Source organism: Pipra filicauda, unplaced genomic scaffold (assembly GCF_003945595.2).
Source record: "Pipra filicauda isolate LSUMZ 115617 unplaced genomic scaffold, ASM394559v2 scaffold34_size3990699_pilon, whole genome shotgun sequence".
In the NCBI taxonomy this organism is placed as follows: Eukaryota; Metazoa; Chordata; class Aves; order Passeriformes; family Pipridae; genus Pipra; species Pipra filicauda.
Window position 1 is genome coordinate 1,684,559 of NW_024104476.1, and position 20,455 is coordinate 1,705,013.

General features: G+C 38.2%; 1 protein-coding gene and 1 long non-coding RNA gene across 4 annotated transcripts in view; one reads left to right on the plus strand and one right to left on the minus strand.

The window, feature by feature from the left end:
* The first annotated feature begins 3,943 nt into the window (after window positions 1-3,943).
* On the plus strand, window positions 3,944-7,269 carry LOC120323825. Its single transcript, XR_005564698.1, has 3 exons — window positions 3,944-4,188; window positions 5,554-5,664; window positions 5,780-7,269. It is a non-coding gene; the product is annotated as an uncharacterized LOC120323825 (long non-coding RNA).
* A 5,615-nt stretch (window positions 7,270-12,884) lies between these two features.
* The window catches only part of ADAMTS6 (ADAM metallopeptidase with thrombospondin type 1 motif 6), a 151,517-nt gene continuing 143,946 nt past the window's right edge, over window positions 12,885-20,455 (minus strand). For all 3 annotated transcript variants that reach the window (XM_027732329.2, XM_027732332.2, XM_027732335.2), the window contains one exon: window positions 12,885-16,322. In XM_027732329.2, coding sequence (XP_027588130.1) covers window positions 16,213-16,322 — 110 coding nt within the window. In that variant the 3' untranslated portion in view covers window positions 12,885-16,212. The remainder of the gene's footprint in view (window positions 16,323-20,455) is intronic.

Sequence of the window (20,455 nt, forward strand, 5' to 3'; positions counted from 1 at the left end):
CTCACATTTGCAAAACTCATGTTTACCTTTAGTATTGATCATCCAATACTAGAAAAGGGCACATGTAGTAAAGGCCACTTATCTGTGTTTGAGGCAAGAAGATAGTCTCCCCCACATCTGTATTTGTGTGATTGTTACTCAAAGAGAGCAGTTCTTCCTAATGAAGAACGAAGTGCAGAGAGCTACATCAGTCAGTGGAGCATGACTGTTTGCTGTGGCAGGCTGCAACCTCGCAGAAGCAGAAGTTAATTGAATAACCCGGCGGACACATCTGGCCACTTAAGAGAAATTTCAAAAGTGCCACAAAGCATGAAGACATATAAATAATCCTCAGAGATTACAGAGCAACAGCACACCACCGCTGAAAGATATATGATTCACAACTCAGTGTTGAAGGGATGCTTTCAGAAGCGCCTTTAATAAGCACTTTTTTTAAATGCAGACACCATAATTTGAAGTTATTTGCATGGTTAAGGGGAGATAAAAGGGGAAAACATTAAAGAGATTAATTTGTTTAAGGTCAAAAAACAAAAAGCAATAAGTGGATGTGTATAACTCCTTCCCTTTCTCCCTCAAAACACTATACCAAATTAATTCCTCTAAATTATGCTGTTAATTTACTCTGGACATTAGTTTTTATTTTTAATCTGTAGTTTCTGTTTATAAAGATTTGATAGCTTCAGAAACTGAAAAATCTCTAGGATCAGAAGGTCAGAAATGCTTACTTACACTTTTCTATTTGTGCACTTAGAGTCCTGAGTGTAAAATTTGAGCTGCCAAAAAAAAAACCCTCAAAACACTGATTTTCTTGCCATAACGTGATTTGGCACATGGAGTCTTCTCTCCTACCATTTCACATTACAGGTAGAGAAAAGTACTATACAACTGGAGGACTGTACCTGGAGGATATTTTGTCAAAACAGAAATATGATCATTTTCAGCAAAATGAAGCTTAGAAATGCACAGCCAAAGTCATGGGAAGAAGCAGAGCTACAAGACAGCCTTTATACTTAAATAATGTACAGTCTTCAAAGGCCTTCAGTTTTCTCATCAGCAAGCCTGTGCACACTCGTCCAGAGTTTGTCACATGATTTATCTCTTCTAAAGGGGGAAAGAGTTTCTGTGGGAAGTGCTGTTAAAAGACCAACAGACTTCATCATTGAAACAATTAAACAAATACTACTATTTTTAGTTTCAGTGAGATGTTTAGTTCATTAAGTGGCACTTCTAGCTGTTCTAATCACCATGTCAGCCTCTGATTATAGACTGTAATGGTTTGGTCTAAGCCTCTTCCTGGCAACCAGGTCGAAACTAAGGAAGTACCTATGCCCCATTATTCCATCCTATTCCTTACGTAAGCAAACATATAAATACAATGGGAGAAGGGGTTGAGTTCTCTTTCTTTTCTGGTGGACTTGAAGAAAACAGCCTCTCTGTGTCTCCTCCAGCTTGGGGGTGTGGGGCCTGTGGTTTGTCGAGAGGCCGCTGCTTCTTCCTGAGTTCAAGAGGGAGATGCAGTGATTTGTGGACTGAGACATTTCTGTTTTCTCAAGGAAAGTACTGAGATTTCATTTGCTAGTTCTTTATTTTACTGTGTATATCTGGTTTTTTTGGTTTTGGTTTTGGTTTTGGGTTTTTTTGGTTTTTTTTCTTTCTTCTTTTTTTGGGGTGTTTGGGATTCTCTTTCTATATATATATAGTATTGTAACTGTATATAAATGTAATATATGTAAATATATATATACTGCTTTGGTTGTGTTATTTGAGTTTTTGGTAGCTTTTTCCCTTCCGATTTCCTTCCCCTGTGTTCTTAAGAAAGGGGGGGGAGAAGAGCTTTTGTTGTGGTGTTGGGCACTTGGCAGAGAGCCAAGCTCAAACTGCCACATGGACAACATTTCTGATCATCAGAAAATTAAAATAAGCTTGAAACATACATCGTGGAACCATAAGTGGTTTGGGTTGGAAAGGACCTTAGAGGTCGTCTAGTTCTTACCCTCCTGCTGTGGACAGGAGGGTTCTATGATTCTGTGACAGGGATGCCACCCACTAGACCAAGTTAATCAAAGCCCCATCCGGCCTGACCAATAGCAGTAATGAAAAAGAGCTGGATCCACTGAGGAAAGGAAATCCAAAAGCAAAGAGAGATTTGCCAAACAAAAAAATGCTCACATAAGCACCAATAAATTGAAAGCTGGTACCACATTTTTCTTGTATCCTGCAAGTGCCTAAAGTATTTGTGTACTAAATTCACGTACCAAGATCACAGCAAGAGTTTTCATATGAAGTTGTACACCAATTAACACACAAAATCAGCAGAACTACACTTACCACAGAAAAGCAAAAGCAGCCTTGGAAAAACAATTAAGTGCACTGAATTAGGAAAGTCAGGACAGTGCTCAAAGTTCAATACAACTCATCTTTAAATGTAAAAGTTGTGAGACGAGAGACAAAAAATAGCCACATTAGCATCTCCAGTATTTTATAGGGACAGATCTTTGTAGCTCCATTCAGAATAGTCATCATCTGTCTTTTAATAACTGTGTATTCAGAACTACACAGTCAACCTTGCTGGAATCTCAGAACCTAAGGACTGGTTCTCCACTTTTTATTCATAGCATTTTCTCATGGCCTTTGAAAGCATTGATTGGACAAAAAAAATTAACACAGCTGGCATTATAAGCGCTACACAATCATCAGGAGCACACTTGCGATTATATAAAATAAGATCTGAAACAAGAGCTGTGATATTTTTTGACTCAACACAGTATAGTTAGTTACTAATTCAAGTTCTGGTACACTTTCTCTGCACAGACAATTTTTTTTCTTTTTTTTGTTTTCACCTGAAATTTTCAGTCTTCATTTTACCAGGTCAGACGGTATCGTCTTGGACAGCCTCAGGGGCTTCTGAGCAATTAATTGCACAGAGTACAAAGGTTGAAAAAGCAACGGCAGGTGCAAACTGTCCTACACTCTGATCCCATATGGTGCACTCTCATCATCCATTTCTTGAGGCTTCAGAAACTCCAAAGCTGATCCTGTGCTTTATAAATTGTGCCACTTTTACAGAATTATCCCCTTCACCTATTAAATTAATTGTTTTGCATAAACATGCATCAAATCTTATTGTTCCTTTCCAAGCTTCCAAAGTGTGCAGCTTACACCAGAGGGGAGAGAAGCTGAGAGAGACTTGGAAGATCATAAACCTCCCCCCCAAAAAGAACCAAACAATAAACAAAAAAAAAAAACCACCAGCTACTATATTCTATATATTCTATTTAGTAAAAAACCATACAAAACAATGCTTATCCTCAGGTTTATCCCTGTTGAAATAGTTTCTGACATTATTTAAATGAAGCATAAGTTTCCCAAGAACATTCAGCTTGCAAACCATTAAAACAGATTTTTTTTCTCATTTGATTAATATAAGCACAGGAAAATTCTGTAAGGCTGATCTTCAGGCAAAAAACCTGAAGTATTTTATGGTTACTATCAGGATAAGGGAAGTCAATATATCAAGCTCATAAGAAAGCTTGCATCCATTTAGATACCCATCAAAACCTAGTTCCCGAAGTTTTCCCATCTATCTCTCTAAACAACTAGTTACTAAAGAAACTAGTTTAGGTTTAGGTACATACCTAAACCTAGGTGTACCACATCAGACGCGTTAAGCAGAGGGGGACTAAGTTATTGCTTATTTGCAGAATAGAGATGTTGATTTTTCTCACTTGTGGGTGTATGCACTCAGTCCACATGTATTCGCAAACAAGACACAAAGGAAATAGCATCATTATCTCCTACCCTGTGATTAAGACTGTCATCCAGGATGTGGGAGACCAGAGTGCAGTGCCTTTATATCTGCCTTGAGGTTTAGAATCCATACCTCACCTATCTTTTTTTTAATTTTTTTTTCCCCAAACACCAAGCTATTGGATACCTTGAGCAAGGGTGAAGACATATGCCACTAAAGGGACATATCTCATTACACTGACACAACATCCTCTTGTGCATCTAGCATTACACATTCTTGGAAATTCCCCCCATAACATTTGTTTACATGGCATTTTGCAGGCAGGCACATGAAAATTCCACCCAAACTGAGCCAGCAGGACATGTGCCAGCTCTGAATGAAAAGCCATACTGTTGCATTTAGCACATCATCGAGCCTCAAATGATAAACTCCACTCAGCAGTAAGCAACTTTAAATCCTGGCATTTCTTAACTTTTCTTAACTTTTAACTACATAAAACCCAAAAATGCCTGCTTGCAATATATTAAGTAACAAGATTAGGAATTTTCCTCTGTCGCCCTTCCCTAGAATTTGAGCTAATGGTAAGACTTGCTTTCATTTTGTGTCCCTGTCTGTAGGAGGAAAAGATACACACCTTGACAATTTGTTTTTCAGCTTTTTGTAAGACAGTAATGCAATCTGAGATCTGGGAGGAGTGGCTCTGCTGACAAGTAGGCTGTACTTAATATGCCAGTGAAAATGATCCAGCTGCTTTGGAGAAAATGGTTAGAAAAATGAAAAGCTTAAAAGAAAAAATAATTATCTTAATGAAAATACTTATCTTTGACTTCCCTGTTCCCTCATGAACAACAAGATCTATGAAAACCGCTGTCAAAATGTCCAAGATTCACACAGAGAACAGTAACTGATTATTGCTGCCAATTACTTGTTTACTTCAAAGGATTTGCTTTGATAGACTGAAGATTTCAGTCTATTTAGAACCTTGGAGAAGGTGCTAAAAAAGCACCTTGGAGAAAGTAGTATGATTTTCAAAATCAATCACTCAAAAGTAACAAAGAAATGAAACTAAGACCTGCTTATGCAACATTAATTCAGCTACCTGTTTATGTATGCACAGGTCAGATCCAACAGGGAAGGGAGCTCAGCCTTTCACAAAGATACTTCTCAAAGCAAAGTCTAGTAATATTCCCTGCAAACCATGCAGAAAGTTACTTACAACCATTCTGTCTAGTTTCACTTAAGAAGTAGCAATAGTTTGTGCATGCTTTTGGAATTTTCAGTTTGCCTATATGAAAAATAAGTTTCAGTACACAAAGCAGTGATAAGTGCACTTAGAACCAAATCCCAAATCACCAGTCCAATATTCCCCTTGCATCATTTTGTGTAACATTTCGTACATATTTCAGCAGCAGGGCTGTCATTGAAAATTTCTGCTAACTGTTGGGGGTCTGAGCCTTGCCCAAGGGTTCTTCAGTTTCAGTCAGGCAGAGGTTGTAAACAAGCCACAAGCACAAGTGCAAAGCCTCACATTCAGTTCTGAATGTGCTTGTTTTAGTAAGTGAGGGGGCTGAATCTGAACAAAACCTCAGGAGTTCAGTATTACATGTACCATTTTATATCCAAGACAGATTTTGCAAGAGTCTTAATCTTGATGTGAAGTAAGAAAGTCTTCACCAGATAAAAGAAAAAAAAATCCTTCAGGGGTTCATCTAAGTTAATGTTGTAACTATGGAGTTAATCTGATGTTGGGTAAATAGCTGTTTACTTACTTGTCTAACATTTCCTTGTGTAAATGTTGATTCCAGTCTAAGAGACTAAACACCACTGCATTCTTTTCCTGTGAATGTGGCAATTCCTAAAACTGAGGGAAGTAACAGCATTTCAGCAGGGAAAGCCTGGACCTCAGGACACTCCCTGTGAGTCTGCAACGCTCCCTCCCTCCCTCATCTGTCCATGATGTTATGTTGCATACTTTAATGATCACAGAACAATTTTTCATTAATGACCTCTGCCCCATTCTGTATGTTGCAGACTTGGAGAGTGAATCAAGGCTGCATATGCAGTACAAAAGGCTGTCTTCTGAAAGTACTCAGCTTGGCCAAAAAGCTGGAAGAAAAATTTGAGCAAAGCCAGAATTGGAGGAAGAAGAGTCTGGTTTCATAGTCAAGGCTGATAAGTGGTAATCTGGAGCATTTTTCTCTGGACCTGCCTCTGTATAACACTTTTCTTTTAATTTTAGCAAATGCAATACAATGCCAAGTATATGGGGGGGAAAAACCAAACCAAGAAAAAAGGCTTGGGCAGCTGAACATACAAAGTGCATTATAGCACTGAATTGCAAGGCTTAATTCTGATCTATTAAATATGGGACCTATTAACCTGCTAAAAATGTTCTGAAAATATTATTGATACTTGACTAATATGTGAGACTGCTTAGAGACCATTGTGGCACCTTCCACATAAGAAATGATCAGAAAGTTAATAAAACTATTTACTTAGCTAATTTTTTAAAAAAACACAGTAAATATGGTCAGATGTAGACATTAATTTGCTTGTTATTTAATCACCAGTTATGGTATACAGAAGTAGCACAGGAAATAAAGGTAGCATAATGTATTTGGCCCTATGTGCAAAACTACTATATATTTTATTAAGGACCATTTTAAGAATGTTGAGTTCTATTAACAACAAAATCCAGAATTCCAAACAGTTTAGCTGTTAGCACAGTCACCCTTGTTAGTCGTGATTAAATTTCAAAAACAGAAAAGCGACAGCAATTCTGGGGAGGAAGGTCTTATTTTTCTATACCATCATTACCAATGAAGTCAAATCATTATTTTTATAAAATGAGGGTGAAAGCCTAAAGTTTTACAAAAGTTGCCTTCACTGAGAAAGATACCTATCACTTCCTTAAAAGTGTAGTGAGTATTTTATTCTTAATCAAAATGGGCTATTTATTCTGCCAGCCCCTGTAATTTTATAATGTGTGAAAGTGTTTGTGTTTTCTACCAAAAGACTATTCAATGCCATAAATACAGTTGTTCCTACCTTTCCTCTTACCCTTAGAGAGTAATTTTCTGACTTTCCTCAATGTACAGAGTGGGGGAAATGTGAAACAGGTAAACTATAAGGCTAAAAAAAGGCTAATAAGAGAATAGTAATTCAGAAGTTTGATTTTGGTTTGGTGGGTTATTTTTCACAGACAATCGTATGATTTTTTTTCCAAATCTTGGTTCAAGATTTTTGAGAAGCAGGGCTTACTCTTCATATGTGCATCCCTTTCCAAACTTCCATAGACTGTATCCAGGTAAGGATAGGCCATACTTCCAAAATCAGAATGAACTGAACCGAAACAGAGATAAACATATGTGATTGAATGACATACAAAGGAAAATACAAGGAAAACCAAGCTGACACTTAACATGTAACCACCAGACTCCATTGCACAACACTGCACAACACCCTATGCAAGGTGACTGCTTTTGTAACCAAGTTGCTTAAGCCACAGAGGAATGATCAAAATTTCAGTACAAAGTTTACCAAAACATGTTACCACTCTCTTTTATTTATAAAAGGAGATTCAAGACTTATTGTTTTGAAGGCTTAAAGTCTCACACTGTTGACAAGCAACATACCTCCTGGGAGCTCTTCACTAGCCTGATGACCAGCTGAGAGTCAACACACACTGTAAGCATTTGTTCATCAGTTCAGCAGAATTACACAGGACCCAGTGAGCATCTGGCATTCAAGAATGCAGCTGTCTTTGCTGCAGGCAGATTTATGGACATAAGTTTTGCAATTGCTACTTTTTGTGATCATTTGCAGTTAACTCATCTGCTAAATAGAGCACGGCCATTAAACAGGTTATCCAAATTTCTGCTCACTGCTGCAAGTCACTGAGAGAGTTGTGGCTTCCTTTTTTAATAGTATATATTAGCTTTAGGTGTTCCATGAAGGGATCAAACTGGCCAAGGGTCTCTCTATCTCTGCAGTCCCTGCAAGGGCTCTCCACCCTGAGGACTTGAGCTTCTGCATAAGAAGTCCCTTTGATATCTCTGAGTCAAGGATTTTCTACAAGTTTCTTGCACTCCATTATCCACAGGAGCCATCTTCTCTCCACTGTAGGGGCACTTCTGGCTGGAAGCTATGGTCTGCACCAATTTATCCAACCCTTGCCTCAAGATCCCCTCCCTACTCGAGATTTCCTCAGCGCCTCAGGCACACTCCAGCTCCACTACTCCATCTCATGGCCTCACTCTCCCTCCCTACTCTCTGGCACCTCCACAGCTTTCCCAGCCTGGTGGCCCCAGCATAGCTCCCCCAGACCCACTGTTGTTGGTCTTCCACCTTAGTTTAAGCTCTCTTGCTCTCATTCAGGGTCTTCTTCCTTTGGAGCTGCAGCAGCCCCTTCACTTCTCCAGCTTTAGTGAGCTGAAGGCTGGGCAGTGGCTGCTGCTCAGCCCAGCCCGAGCAGCCAGGAAGGGCAACAGGCGCTCCTTACCGGAGCACTCCTCAGACCCAGGGTTTCCTGGAGCAAGGCTGACCCGTGCCCAGCCCTCAGCCTCCTCTTGGGTTCCAGCTGCTTGCAGAGGAGACCCATCACAGCTTGGAGCTCAGCAGCTCTCCCCACCACAGACAAGTGACCAGGGTTTGTCCAGCCCCAGCCAGACCCCATGGCAGGTCTGCCCATTCCAACACCATCCTGGCTGCAGCCCTGAGCTGCCACAGGCCACAGCTGAGCCCCCACAAAGGGCTGAAGGACACCTGCTGCTGTAGGAAGGCTAAATCTGGAAGATGCTCTGGGAAGGGCATGTCCGTGGAGTGCACCCTGTCCCCAGCATGCAGAAACATGCAGACGACAGAAAGTCCACATCCCACCAAAACCAACTTTATGTGGTGCCGGTCCAAGGGACCTGCAATGTCTGAAGCCACATCCACACATTTTACTAAGCGTCTGCACTCAGCCTGGGAGTGCAGATGAGCAGCCAGCAAGCCCAATGGCACTAGAAACCTGTTTTGCTCATACTGAGGGCAGAAAGGCCACATGGCAGTTTTCCAGCTAGAGCAGAAAGGGAGTGAGGGGACACATCCAGAGGCCCGAAACACGCCATTCTTAGCTTTTATTTCATTAAAATTTGTGATCATCACAACTGCAAGAAGTGGCAAAAACTGTGTTGCAACTTCACAAATCTGGGGGAGATGCTTTACAGAAAGACATTTGTCTTTATTCTTGAGACCTTTCTTGGGCTGATCAGGACAAGAAAGTTAAAAAAACTCCCAAACCCAACCCCATGGAAACAGAATTCAGGACATCCATCCTTAGCTTTATAACATCTTACCACAGATTGCAGTGAGCAACTAGTACTGAGTCAGCTTCTTAAACCTCACTGAAAACTGAAATGGAATAGTCTCCCCTTTTACTGTCTTTTTGCAGCTGGTACAAAATGTAGCTTAATATCCTTTCCCCTTTTAATTAAATACACTGTTCAGCACTCTATTTCACAAGGCCTCCGAGCAACTTATCGATACATGTAATTACAGCAATCAGACTTCCCCTCCTCTCTAGAAAATCACTTACCAGCCATATCCTTGACAAAATGCTTGCGAAGAATAATACATCTGAAGTCAAATGTTATCTGCTAATTGACAGGACGGTTTCAACAATGTAACCTTATCTTAGGTAAATAAACTTCAAATGAAACCGAGCCAGAAATGCCAAATGAGATGATTGAGATTCCTTTTTGCTGCAGAGGGTCTTGTTTTGATAGTGCATTTCAACAGCAAAGGCTAAATGTGAAAGTCTAAGAGAGATTCTGAACCAAAAGAGAGGCTCAGTCCCTTCTGTTTATATGCTTTCCTATCTAAGTATTTTTCACAATAGGAAAAAATATCTGAGCAGGTCTGTAATTATGGTAGTAGAAAAAATGTTAAAAATTATCTTTACTTAGTATATTATTTGAAAAAAAAAAAGCATTTCTAGCATTTGTTTTAATTCTTATTTAGATTTTATATTTGTTTTTCCACTTCAATAAATAATTCATGAAACTAGCCTAAAGTTAACATTTTTAAAATACAACATTAAGTTACAGATGTAAAATTCTCATTAAAGATTCACATTAAAGTATCTGATCAAAGACAGCAGTAGTGTACACCAAATATGAGATTCCCAGATATGTGAAAGCAGTGAGAAAGAGGAGAAGCAGCCACCCACAGGGGAGGAGAAGATGGAGGAAAGAGAAATCCTGTCCCAATGCGTAGATTCTGAGGAGCAGATTCTGAGGGATGAAAGAATGTCCTGCAAATGGACTGCAAACTTTTCAACCACACATTGTCAGGTGTGCATGTTGTCCTGCTCCTATTTCTGATCAGTATTCAGAAATGTTAGGAGGCAGTGACCCTACCAAGTGCACTGCACTTCTGTAAAATTATTTGTTTTATAAAGCATAGCTGACCTCAAAACAAATGTAGCAATAATAACTTAAAATGCATTCTCAACTGAAGTTTGCCTCCTGAAATTCCAGTTAACTTTAGGTCTGTGGTTTTTTCATACAGATATAACCAGAAGACATTCCGTATGTCCAGAACTGTTACCTCACACTAAACTTGCAGATAGAGCATTACTCAGAAGCATTAGTCAGCACTGGCGGAGGTAGATTCTACACAGGAGACTGACCTTCATTGCAAAAGATAATCATACTGTGAGATGGGTTTTCAAACAATATGAGGGATAATTTTGTTATATTATAAACACTGCAGGAGAATGTACATTTGTAGGCTTTGATGTCAAGGTGGGGAGAAGAATAAATGGAGAATAAACAAATATACTGATTTTGATGTAGATTAAGAAATCAAGTTTCCAAAATTCACAGCTTATGCCTTATCATCCAGGCCAAATCTGATCGCTCTGTGTGGTCATAGCAACTGAAGCCTGGTACGGTGGCTGAGCCTTCGCTTCTAGATTCCAAAACACTTCCTTTTCTATCGCAAATTGTGATCTGATAAATTTATTCTGAACAAGATTACTAAAGAAGTGAGATTATTTATTTACTGATCTTGCTGGGTCTTCTCTGAAAAGGCCTTCTTTTTTGTAGAAATTGCATCTTCCTGCTCTTAATGCAGAAGTACATACGCATAACCTTTCCAGGATAGATTTCAGTAATTGTCTGACTGGCAGCTATATGACCTCTGAACATAAACTGTGTCCTGCAGCCTGTCCAGCTCAATGAAAATGTCAGTCTTATGCAGAAAAAGAAGAAAATAAATGATGTGTGGTGCTTAGATTGTATGCCAGTTTAAGGGATGTAGTATCCTTAAATGTACACCATACCACATTCTGAGTGGCTCAGTTTCCTAAACTGGACATGAACTCCCACTTTATCCAGGCCAAATATATTGGGAAACAACCAACTCACTAGTGCTGTAGTGAACCTTGTTCACTGTGGCTGACTGAGCCCTTACAAATCTGTTTGGGATTCCATCCTGATTAGTGCATGCAAATGCTCTTACACCATTCTGTCTAGGACAAATTCTGGAGGGACCACACAGAAGCAATCACCCACCCCTTGACCTAATTGTTGTTTGTGGTGAAGAGAAGATGGCCAGAAGGGTGTTACTTCTTGGAGAATGACAGCCTCAGCTTAGTAATGGCCTTCTACAAGACTCTTAGATTGATGTCTGACTGACTCAAGATGAGTCTTACAAGATTCATCCTAAATCTATTGCAGTAAACCTCCCTAGAAGAGAAGCCAGAAGAATCCTGGATCTTGGTTCCTAAAACAATTAAAAAATAATAAAGAAGTAATGAAAATAAACAAGGCCCATTCAGCATTCTACAGAGGATACTTAAAAGTGCTTCTTGTAGATCAGGCATCTTTAGATAGAACAGGGAGTTTACTCAAGAAGGAACAGTTCTGCAGTATAGCAAGGGAAATCAGAGAAAGGAAAACCCAGTATCTCAGGTAAAAATGGTGTTCATTTCCTCAAGAAATAAACTGAAGAAGTGTAATAGAGAATTATAATAGCAGGGTTGGCTTCAGAAGGAAGTTCAGGTGCAGAAGGAAGTTTGGGTGCAGGAAAACTGCATTTTAAGAAGACTGAAGGGAATGTTGTGTGCCAGGAATTCTATAGTCATCATGGGTGATGTTAGCTTTAATGCAGAAGGAAGAGAAAAGGAGAGACAAGCACAATAGCATCTGTTTCAGTGTACTCAGTTTGTCATTATAATCCAAAACACAAATGCTCTGGGGAGAAAAAAATAATACTAAAAACTGAACAATAATGGGAAACCTATCGGGCTATAACTTGTGGTGTAAATGTATGGGAGGAAAGTCAACAGCCTTGCAATGACAGAGAAAATTACTCCATCTTTGACTTCTGATCTGAAGGGCAGTAAAACTTTGTGATCAAATACAGACAGAAATACCCATACTTTTAAAACAAGTAATTGTTTTGTGAATCCTCATTTGTAAATAGAATAAAAAAGAATATCCAGAATTAGTAAACACCTTATAAAAATATTTAAGGTTCTCTGTACTTTCTTTCACATCTTACTCATAACAGTAGTGCTTATTTTTGTTAAACCAGAAACTAGATTTTAACTCAGAAACAAGAAATATTTAATGGGATTTGATCAGAGATTTCCATAACAAATTATTTTTACTCTACCAAGTAAGAAAGGAAATACCTCTCAGCAACAGTGACCTATGCACCAAGTTTTCTGAAATCACTTTCTTCTTTACATTTAAGAACATCATGACTTCAGATAAACTTCAGATAAAACCTTAAAAACTCAATGCAAGAAGGACATTTATTGTTATTATTGACTGGCTGTTAACGAAATAATTCCATGTAGTACAGAATATTTTTGTTGCCATTAATTTCATTCTTGATCTATATTACTGCTTAGGCTAAAATATTATCTAATAATGTACATGACCATGTTCCTGAATTTTCATTTTCCTTATTTCCTTATATATGACAAACACTGCTGCTGCCAAGGACAGGATTCTAGCATAACACAGATGTTACTTGAAAGAAAACACCTTATATATATTTTGATGCAATTGACAAAGTAAACGTTAAGCATACAGAATTCTAGCAACTGTGAATCAGGGAAGAGACAACGGTACCATGGGTATCAATCTTAAAAGCTGCAGTTTTATTTTACTAAATTATCTATGTTAAAAACAAATCTGTGCCTGGTGTGGAATTTCACTGCATCAAGTGTTACAGTATTTTTGTTTTCATTACAAGCAGGAGAATGCATGTAGAACAAGTGTTAAGAAACATGACAATAAATTAGAATATAATTTACAAAAGCAAAAATAATAATAATATTGTAACAGTGTACCACATTAATACTGAGTATAAAATAATAAGCAACTAATCACAATAATACAAAGGTAATTTCAGTCAGTATTATTAAGGATATCTATGTGACATTCACCCCATTATAAAGTTCCTAACGAAGTGGATTATTTTTGCATGTATACACCTTGAGGGATTAATCTCTTGATTTTTCTTTCTGTTTTGATCTTCTTCAGCTGATAGTATTGCTCAGTGGAAGTACTGGCACCAGATTCGTTTCTGCATTTTGTATTCTACTATTTGATTATAGGCCTGTCATATTTATAGCCTGCACAAATAGTCCTTTTCTCACTATTAAGGAATATTTAGCTTAGATTACATAGATGGCTACAGTGTAGCAGCAGCAATGAACTGTGCTGTGGAAACCAATTATTTTTCTTTGAATTAGGTTTGATATTTTAGTCTGAGTCTAAAGTGTTGCTTAGTTTGTAAATCCACATACATTCTGTATTTTGTTCCCTTTAACAATACAATTCAATGTTGCTCCAGGGAGTTCTTTAAATTCCAATCTCAGTGCTGTTACATTGCAGAGTAAACATCGGAATCCCTGGTGTTCTAGCACCAGTAAGAGAGCAAAATGTGTCTTTGGAAATACTCCTTATAACTTTAATGTCCTAAGTGAGGTAAAAGAGGAAAAGGTTTCTTTAAATACACAGAACACCCTTTTCTTGTTAGCTGAAAAGACACATTAGCTGATAAACAAAATGATGCCCTAGAGAAAACTAGGCCCTGATACAAAGAGGCCTCTTGCTCAGGGAATGCCATAACAACCCCTTATCCTTTCATCATATTTCTGATCTAGCCAGGGCATGCTAGCACCAAGGTGTTTTGTCAAAAGGATATAGAAAGTCACTTCACTTAACAGAGAAGGACTGCATACTGCCCCTACTCCCTATGTGCAACTCCCAAAGACTGGGATTTTTTTATCTACCGGTGTCAGTTTTAACAGAAGTTGTTTACATGCTGATGAGAGCAACAGATAATAAGCACATGTAAATACACATAAGCCAACTGTAAATTAATTCCACTGGTCACAAGTGTATGAAAGTGGAAATACTGGCAAGAGGTAGCAGATGACAGGAATTTGATGTTCATGAGTACATGGGCTACACAAAACCCCACGGACAGATTGTCAATATGCTGGGGGGATTTCATAGTATGAATCCTGTTAAAAATATCTATTGTTCCATGTTAATTCACATTAGTAAATAGTGTGCAATATATTTGGCTTGTTATTGGTAAAATACATTGGTACACTTCAATCTCATATTTTGAAATTATTTTTCACTGAAAAGATTACTTTTCTTTAAAAAAGTGCTATTTGAGTTAGAATTTGTAACACATTATTGTTCACATAATTTTAATTGCATTACAACAAAGGAGGCATAGTTGGACACAAAAGCACATTCATCAAGTACCTGCTGTAAAATGCAAGTGTTCAAGTACAATATATTAATATAAACAAGTATCTACTTTCCTTATCTCCTTGTTGAGTCTGTTACTGAAAAGTGAAAGGGAAGAGGAGCATGACAATTAACTTCTTTATGCCAGATTCCTGATTGTGACTTGCCTAAGTAGTTTGGTTTAACTTTTAAAAATGCAAGTATTTGGTGAATATTAACAATATGGTAATATGAAATAAGTGGAGTATGGTAGTGAATAGTTAAGGCATCTAGCCTCTAATCCAGAGGCATGAGTTTGTTCCAATTTCATGCTGAAAGCTGCCCCCTGCTTTAAATATGGTCCAACTTTAAATATGCACCTGGCCATTTAGGTAAAGGTGGCCAGGATTCATTCCATCCACCCCTTTTCCAGTGTGCCTTACTCCTGATAGTTCAACAGGCCTCTTGGCTCAAGCACACTTCTGACTTCTCACTTGAACAGAATCTCGATTCCTCCATGAGTCATTTATTCTTTGGTTGTAATCCTTGCCCACTCAGATGTGGTCTCCTGAACAGAACACTCCCTTTTTTTTTTTTTTTTTTTTAATACACAATACCTCTGCTACGGTATCAAAAAAGGGAACATCTGGAATACATTCAGTTGTGCAAAGGATTGTTGCTATTACACAGTAGGCTTATCTTTTGCATTCAAATTCCTTAGTTTTGGAGAATCAAAAGTAACCAGATCTAGATACCCACAAAGTTGTCTCTTCTTTGTGGCTGGTGTTCTAAACAAAAGTGAGCTGGAGTCGGAAGTGTAAGTTCTAAGCAACCTGTATGGTAGTAGTGAAGGAGTTGGCAATAAAGTCTTCACCTCTGTTGGAGTCTGCCTCCTCCATGACATTGAAATATGTTCCCTTTCAGTGGAAATCTCAGTTTCACTTGGACAATGGTAAAATGGCTATAATCCTACAATGCAGATTTCATTTTGTTTCATAGCACACTTGTATTTCGTGCACCACTGCAATAACTATTGCATCTCTTAAAACTAAGTCCCTCATGGTTGTTCTATTTAGTGTAGCTTTATATAAGGCTCACAGCAGTGTTCAGGAAATACAGATTACTCCATAGGGAATTAGGTGGAATGAAGGAAAAATAATTCTTTTTCTAAAAAATTTCTTCTCCTTAAATAACATTTCCATGCTCCTTTTATAATTTAAATTGTGATGTCATGTCGAGAGATAAAGTAGTTAACATTTTTAAGCTATGATTTAACATTTTTTTGATTCTTCTTTACTTCCATAGTAGACCAAGTCATAAGAACTACATCCTAAACAGTTTTAAATAGAAATGGTTTCAGTGTCATTGCTAAGTCCATAATAAAAATTATTTTAATGGTCCAAGGAGGTAAACAGACTATTGGATTTAGTCAAAGGAACACAAATGTTCCACAGTAAGCTATTCTATATGTGTTGTGTGCATTTTTCTAATTTGGCATCCCCTCATTATACTGTGTCCAGCACTTTGGATTAATAAATCCCACTTCACAGAAGTTAAAATAATATTGAAATCCTGTCAGCTGGGGCTGACCAGTGGTTATGTTTTCCACAGGGTAATGCATTTGCAAGGACATCAATCTCATTCCGCTGTGTGGCTCTCTTCGATGAACATTTCCACAATGGTAATAATAAGGCACATTCTTGTGCTTTCAGTGGGTCAGTGTCCTTGGCAGGTCTTGCAGCACATCTGTCTGAAGTATGCTCGACTGCAGAACTTGAACTTCAGCACCAATGGGCAATATGCCACTTTGTTCACATCTTTGCACTCTAATAATTAAGAACATTAAAGAGAGAAAAAATCAGAAATAAAAACTAAAGTACCAAGAGAATTTGACATTTAACATGCTACTTTATCCATCCTTCTTGCTTTCTTTATAATTACACTTTCTAGTCCAGTCTAGTGCATACAATATATTTTAAAAAGCCATAAAAATATTTGCAGGGCCTTCAGACATTTAGGAGTGTGCCCTCTTTGCCTTGGAAGAATTATCATTTATTCAGATAACTGAACACTTCAGACAGCTAGGAAACATAATTTTTTTAAAATACTTTTATAGCTTCATTCTCAGGAGTTATTCTATCCATCTATGAGAGCTTATCCAAAGTCCGAAATTATTCACACTATCTGATACCACGGCTCTGCATTTGTAAGAATCCTTGAAACAGAATGTGCACTGCAGATAATAGGGATGGAGAAAACGACAAGCATTATGAATAATGGCACCAACAGTGCGTGTTCAGTGACCAAACTGAATGGTGGATTATACTTTACGCTTGGTTCCATACATCTACGATTTCTTTTATGTCTGAGGGAAAGGCATTTTATGCCTATAACAGACACGTAAAAGCTTTTTGCAAAGTTGTGTTTTCCCTATATGCTGGGCTTACTGCCTCAGCAGCCTATGTCATACCAGCAGGTAACTCTCCTAGGAAGGGAGAACAGAGATCAAGTCACAGAGGAAGGTTTCCTTCCTTTGCATCTCCTTCTGTGGAATGTATCTAAAGTGACTTTGGGGGTACATTACAGGAGCACTGCAGGGAATGGAAAAGTTTATTCCTTGCTCAGTTCTCATCCTGATGCAATGGATATGGATCTACATATGAGAGTTCAGGGGTACACAGGTTCTACAGCTCAAATGCTGCTGCAGATTTCCTCTTCACTAAAGTGAATATTGTGACAGATTTTTAGTTTAAAGCATTTGCACAGTGCCTTCCAAACACATTAAAAATGAGACTTTGTCAAGGAGCTTTGCTTCAAACATAGGAATTTGGAAGAGATGTATGTGGAGAAAAAGTAAAACCTCTAAGGTTGAATTAAATAAATTAAGTGATGGAAAGAATGAAATTAGATTCATTTATCAGAAAATTATTTGTCTGAAGAGAATGCTGTAAATTTTTACTCTTTTAAGGTTGCATTTGATACTGGATTCTTTCCATAGTCTTTCTCAAATTACAACAGTTACAAATAAAAAGTGAATCTAAAGGTAATGAACAAATATTTAGTACTTCGACCATTATTACATTTTGTATTGATTTGATAACTAGAAGTGATGACTGGAGGAAGATACAATACTGTTGTTCAAGGTATGACTCTTTCTGTAAACCAAATATTAAAGAGACAACAGACACACCAAACAAGTAAAAAAAGGAAAAAAGCAATACTGAAACAAACACAATTGGCATGTACAATCCTAATCTATCACATTATTTTTACTCTGGGACAGGTAGTTATGGACAGTGTGTTGACATTTGCAAGCATACTGTAGTAGCAAGTTGAGTGCAAATGAGAATATTTAGTATTTGAACCTAGGAAAGTATTCATGAGGCTGAACTTATGGGTCTATTCTGAATGGCATTTCTGATAATTCCAATATGCATGTTTTTAGCTAAGCAAGTAGAGGTCAGGAAATTATTTAAACTTTCATTTCATTAACACAGATACAGCACTTGCAATTTTTTTACTCCACCTACTCAACATTTTACATACCGCTTTTCTACTTTTTTAATTCTTAATTTGGAAACATAATTGAATGCCAGAAGAAAAGATACTGGGGGTAGCTGGTTGAAACAGACATATTTCTCTACCACACATGGTCACTGCGTTTGACTGAGTTTCGAAAAGTCTTCACAAAAGAGGTCAAGTCTCTTCCAGAAATATTTCAGTTCCTCATGTTTGTGAAGACTATGAATATAGGAGAGACAGATGGTAAACTACAAATGAAGAGTAAAAAGGTGTACTTGATCTTGACAAGACTTAAGAAGTTCACTCCCAAAAATAACCCTCCTACACATTGTATTTAGTCAAACACAAGTAAAGCCACTAACTCCACTTTTGCTAAAAGTAGGATTTGAAATTATCCTTTTTCATGTTCCTTTAAGCTAATGCTGTTTGGACAGCAATGAGACAACATTCTGTATGTTGCCCACAACTTCTGTTTTAAAAATCAGTTTTTAAATAGATATTGTGGCTGAAGAAGTAGCCTGTTCTTCATAGGACTGTGGTTGAATGGAAGAGGTTTAGTAGAGCCCTTTTTGCTCCTAGTAACTACTGTTAATAAGTTTCAGTAAGCTACATGTATTAAACTCTCCCTTCCTGAAGTTTGTGGCTAGATCAGACAATATTATGATGTTATCTATCATTTTACAGTAAGAAAATCACAGAATGTCACTTTGCCTCCAGTGAAAGAAACTGCAAAGGTGTATAAGGAAAACTGAAATGACATAAAAAAAGACAAGATAGTTCTTCAGGTGAACTTTTAGATGGGCCTTAGCAGTTTAGATTCAGCAGATATATATGTACTTAAGAGAATAAAATAATTCTGAATACATATCAAATGGTGTTGTAGGTGCTGCTTGTAGTTCAATTTCATCAGCAAATGCAATGTTACCCTCATCAGTGGCAGCCCATCAAAACCATATCTACAATATCCTAAATCACCAATGAAAAGTTTTGGAAAAACAAAGAGCTAAAGTACATATAAAACATGACAAGATACATTGTAACTTTCTTTTAGTATTCCAGTACCCCTAAAATTTTTAATCTTTTTTTATGCAAACAATCCATTACTTTCCCCAAGAAAATTTGTCCAAACTTTACCAACATGATCATTATACTGCAGAGTGGCTCAAGCTTCCAAAAAACCCTCATGTTTTTAACTCTGGTTAGCAAAACTAAATTGTTCAGAAATTGTTGAATGGGTTCCATAGGCTGCACCGGAGTTTGGAAGCAAAGGGAATCAGGTTTGCTGGGGTTTGAAACAGGAAGCAAACCCACTCAGCTAACCTGACCCTGCTGCAAACCAATGAGCTTTTGCTGAAGTTGCCTTTGCCCCACAATGGAGCCCAAAGCACAAGGCAGCGTTATGAGGTGGCATGTAGACAAAGTCCCCATGTGTGGGCAGGTATGCTTTGTACACATATGCACTCCTGAGCAGACAAAGCCTCTCTTTGGGAGACCTGACTCCTTCCTTCAAACCCAAATACTGATAGCCAGGTCACAATCTTTTTCCCTCAGATTCTTCCTAACCACGCTAACGAGCCTGGATGGCTGTCAGTAAGGAGCTGGTTTGCTCCTGGCTCTCTCAGAGTACAGGCCAGAGAGCTGACCTCCATCTGAAATACCGTGTAAGTGATTTTCAACATTTTCTATTTGAAGATCTCAAGAATTTTCCAGTGAAGGTATAGATCCCTAAAAACCACTACTGCCAACAGACTTACTGTTCACAGTTAGCCTGTACAGTTCTACTGTAAAGAAGTTCACGGCCACCCAGTGCACAGAGATCACACACAGAAACCCCCTGATTCCATTCTTCTATAAGAGATTAGTATATTTTCCTGAAAATGCTGAAGAATTACTAGCATAATTACCACAAATAAAAATATGACCTTGTCATCTTGAAATTAAAAGAAGACTGGGACTGATTCATGCCCACTTAATAAGTAATTTACTACCTTCCTTACTTTGGACGAAAGTCAACATCTGTGTTTGTAAAGTAAATATCATGTAGCCTTTGAGCTTTAAAGGGTACAATGTTTCCTAGACTGATAATTACCACTTAAAGATTACTTGATGTGGTGGGGGGAAACAGTTTTCCCCCCTGAAGTTATAAAATGGTAAAACCCCAGGGGGTGGTGACCCTTGAGGTTTTTACCCAATGAGCGCTTTTGCAAAATATAAACATATCACAAGCAGAACGGAAGAGAAGGTACTTGTAGGTGTAGGAGAGGTGGCCATGTTCTGAGGCCATGAGGAGAAGGGGCAGGAGCCCCTCTGGGGGGCTCTGGCCCCCCCAGCCCCAGCTGGGGGCTGCAGGGACTTGGAACAGTGTTAAACTGGGCTAAGTGCCTGTAGCTAGAAAGCTGAAGGAGTTTTCTCCACCATGAGTGGGCAGACCGAGCAG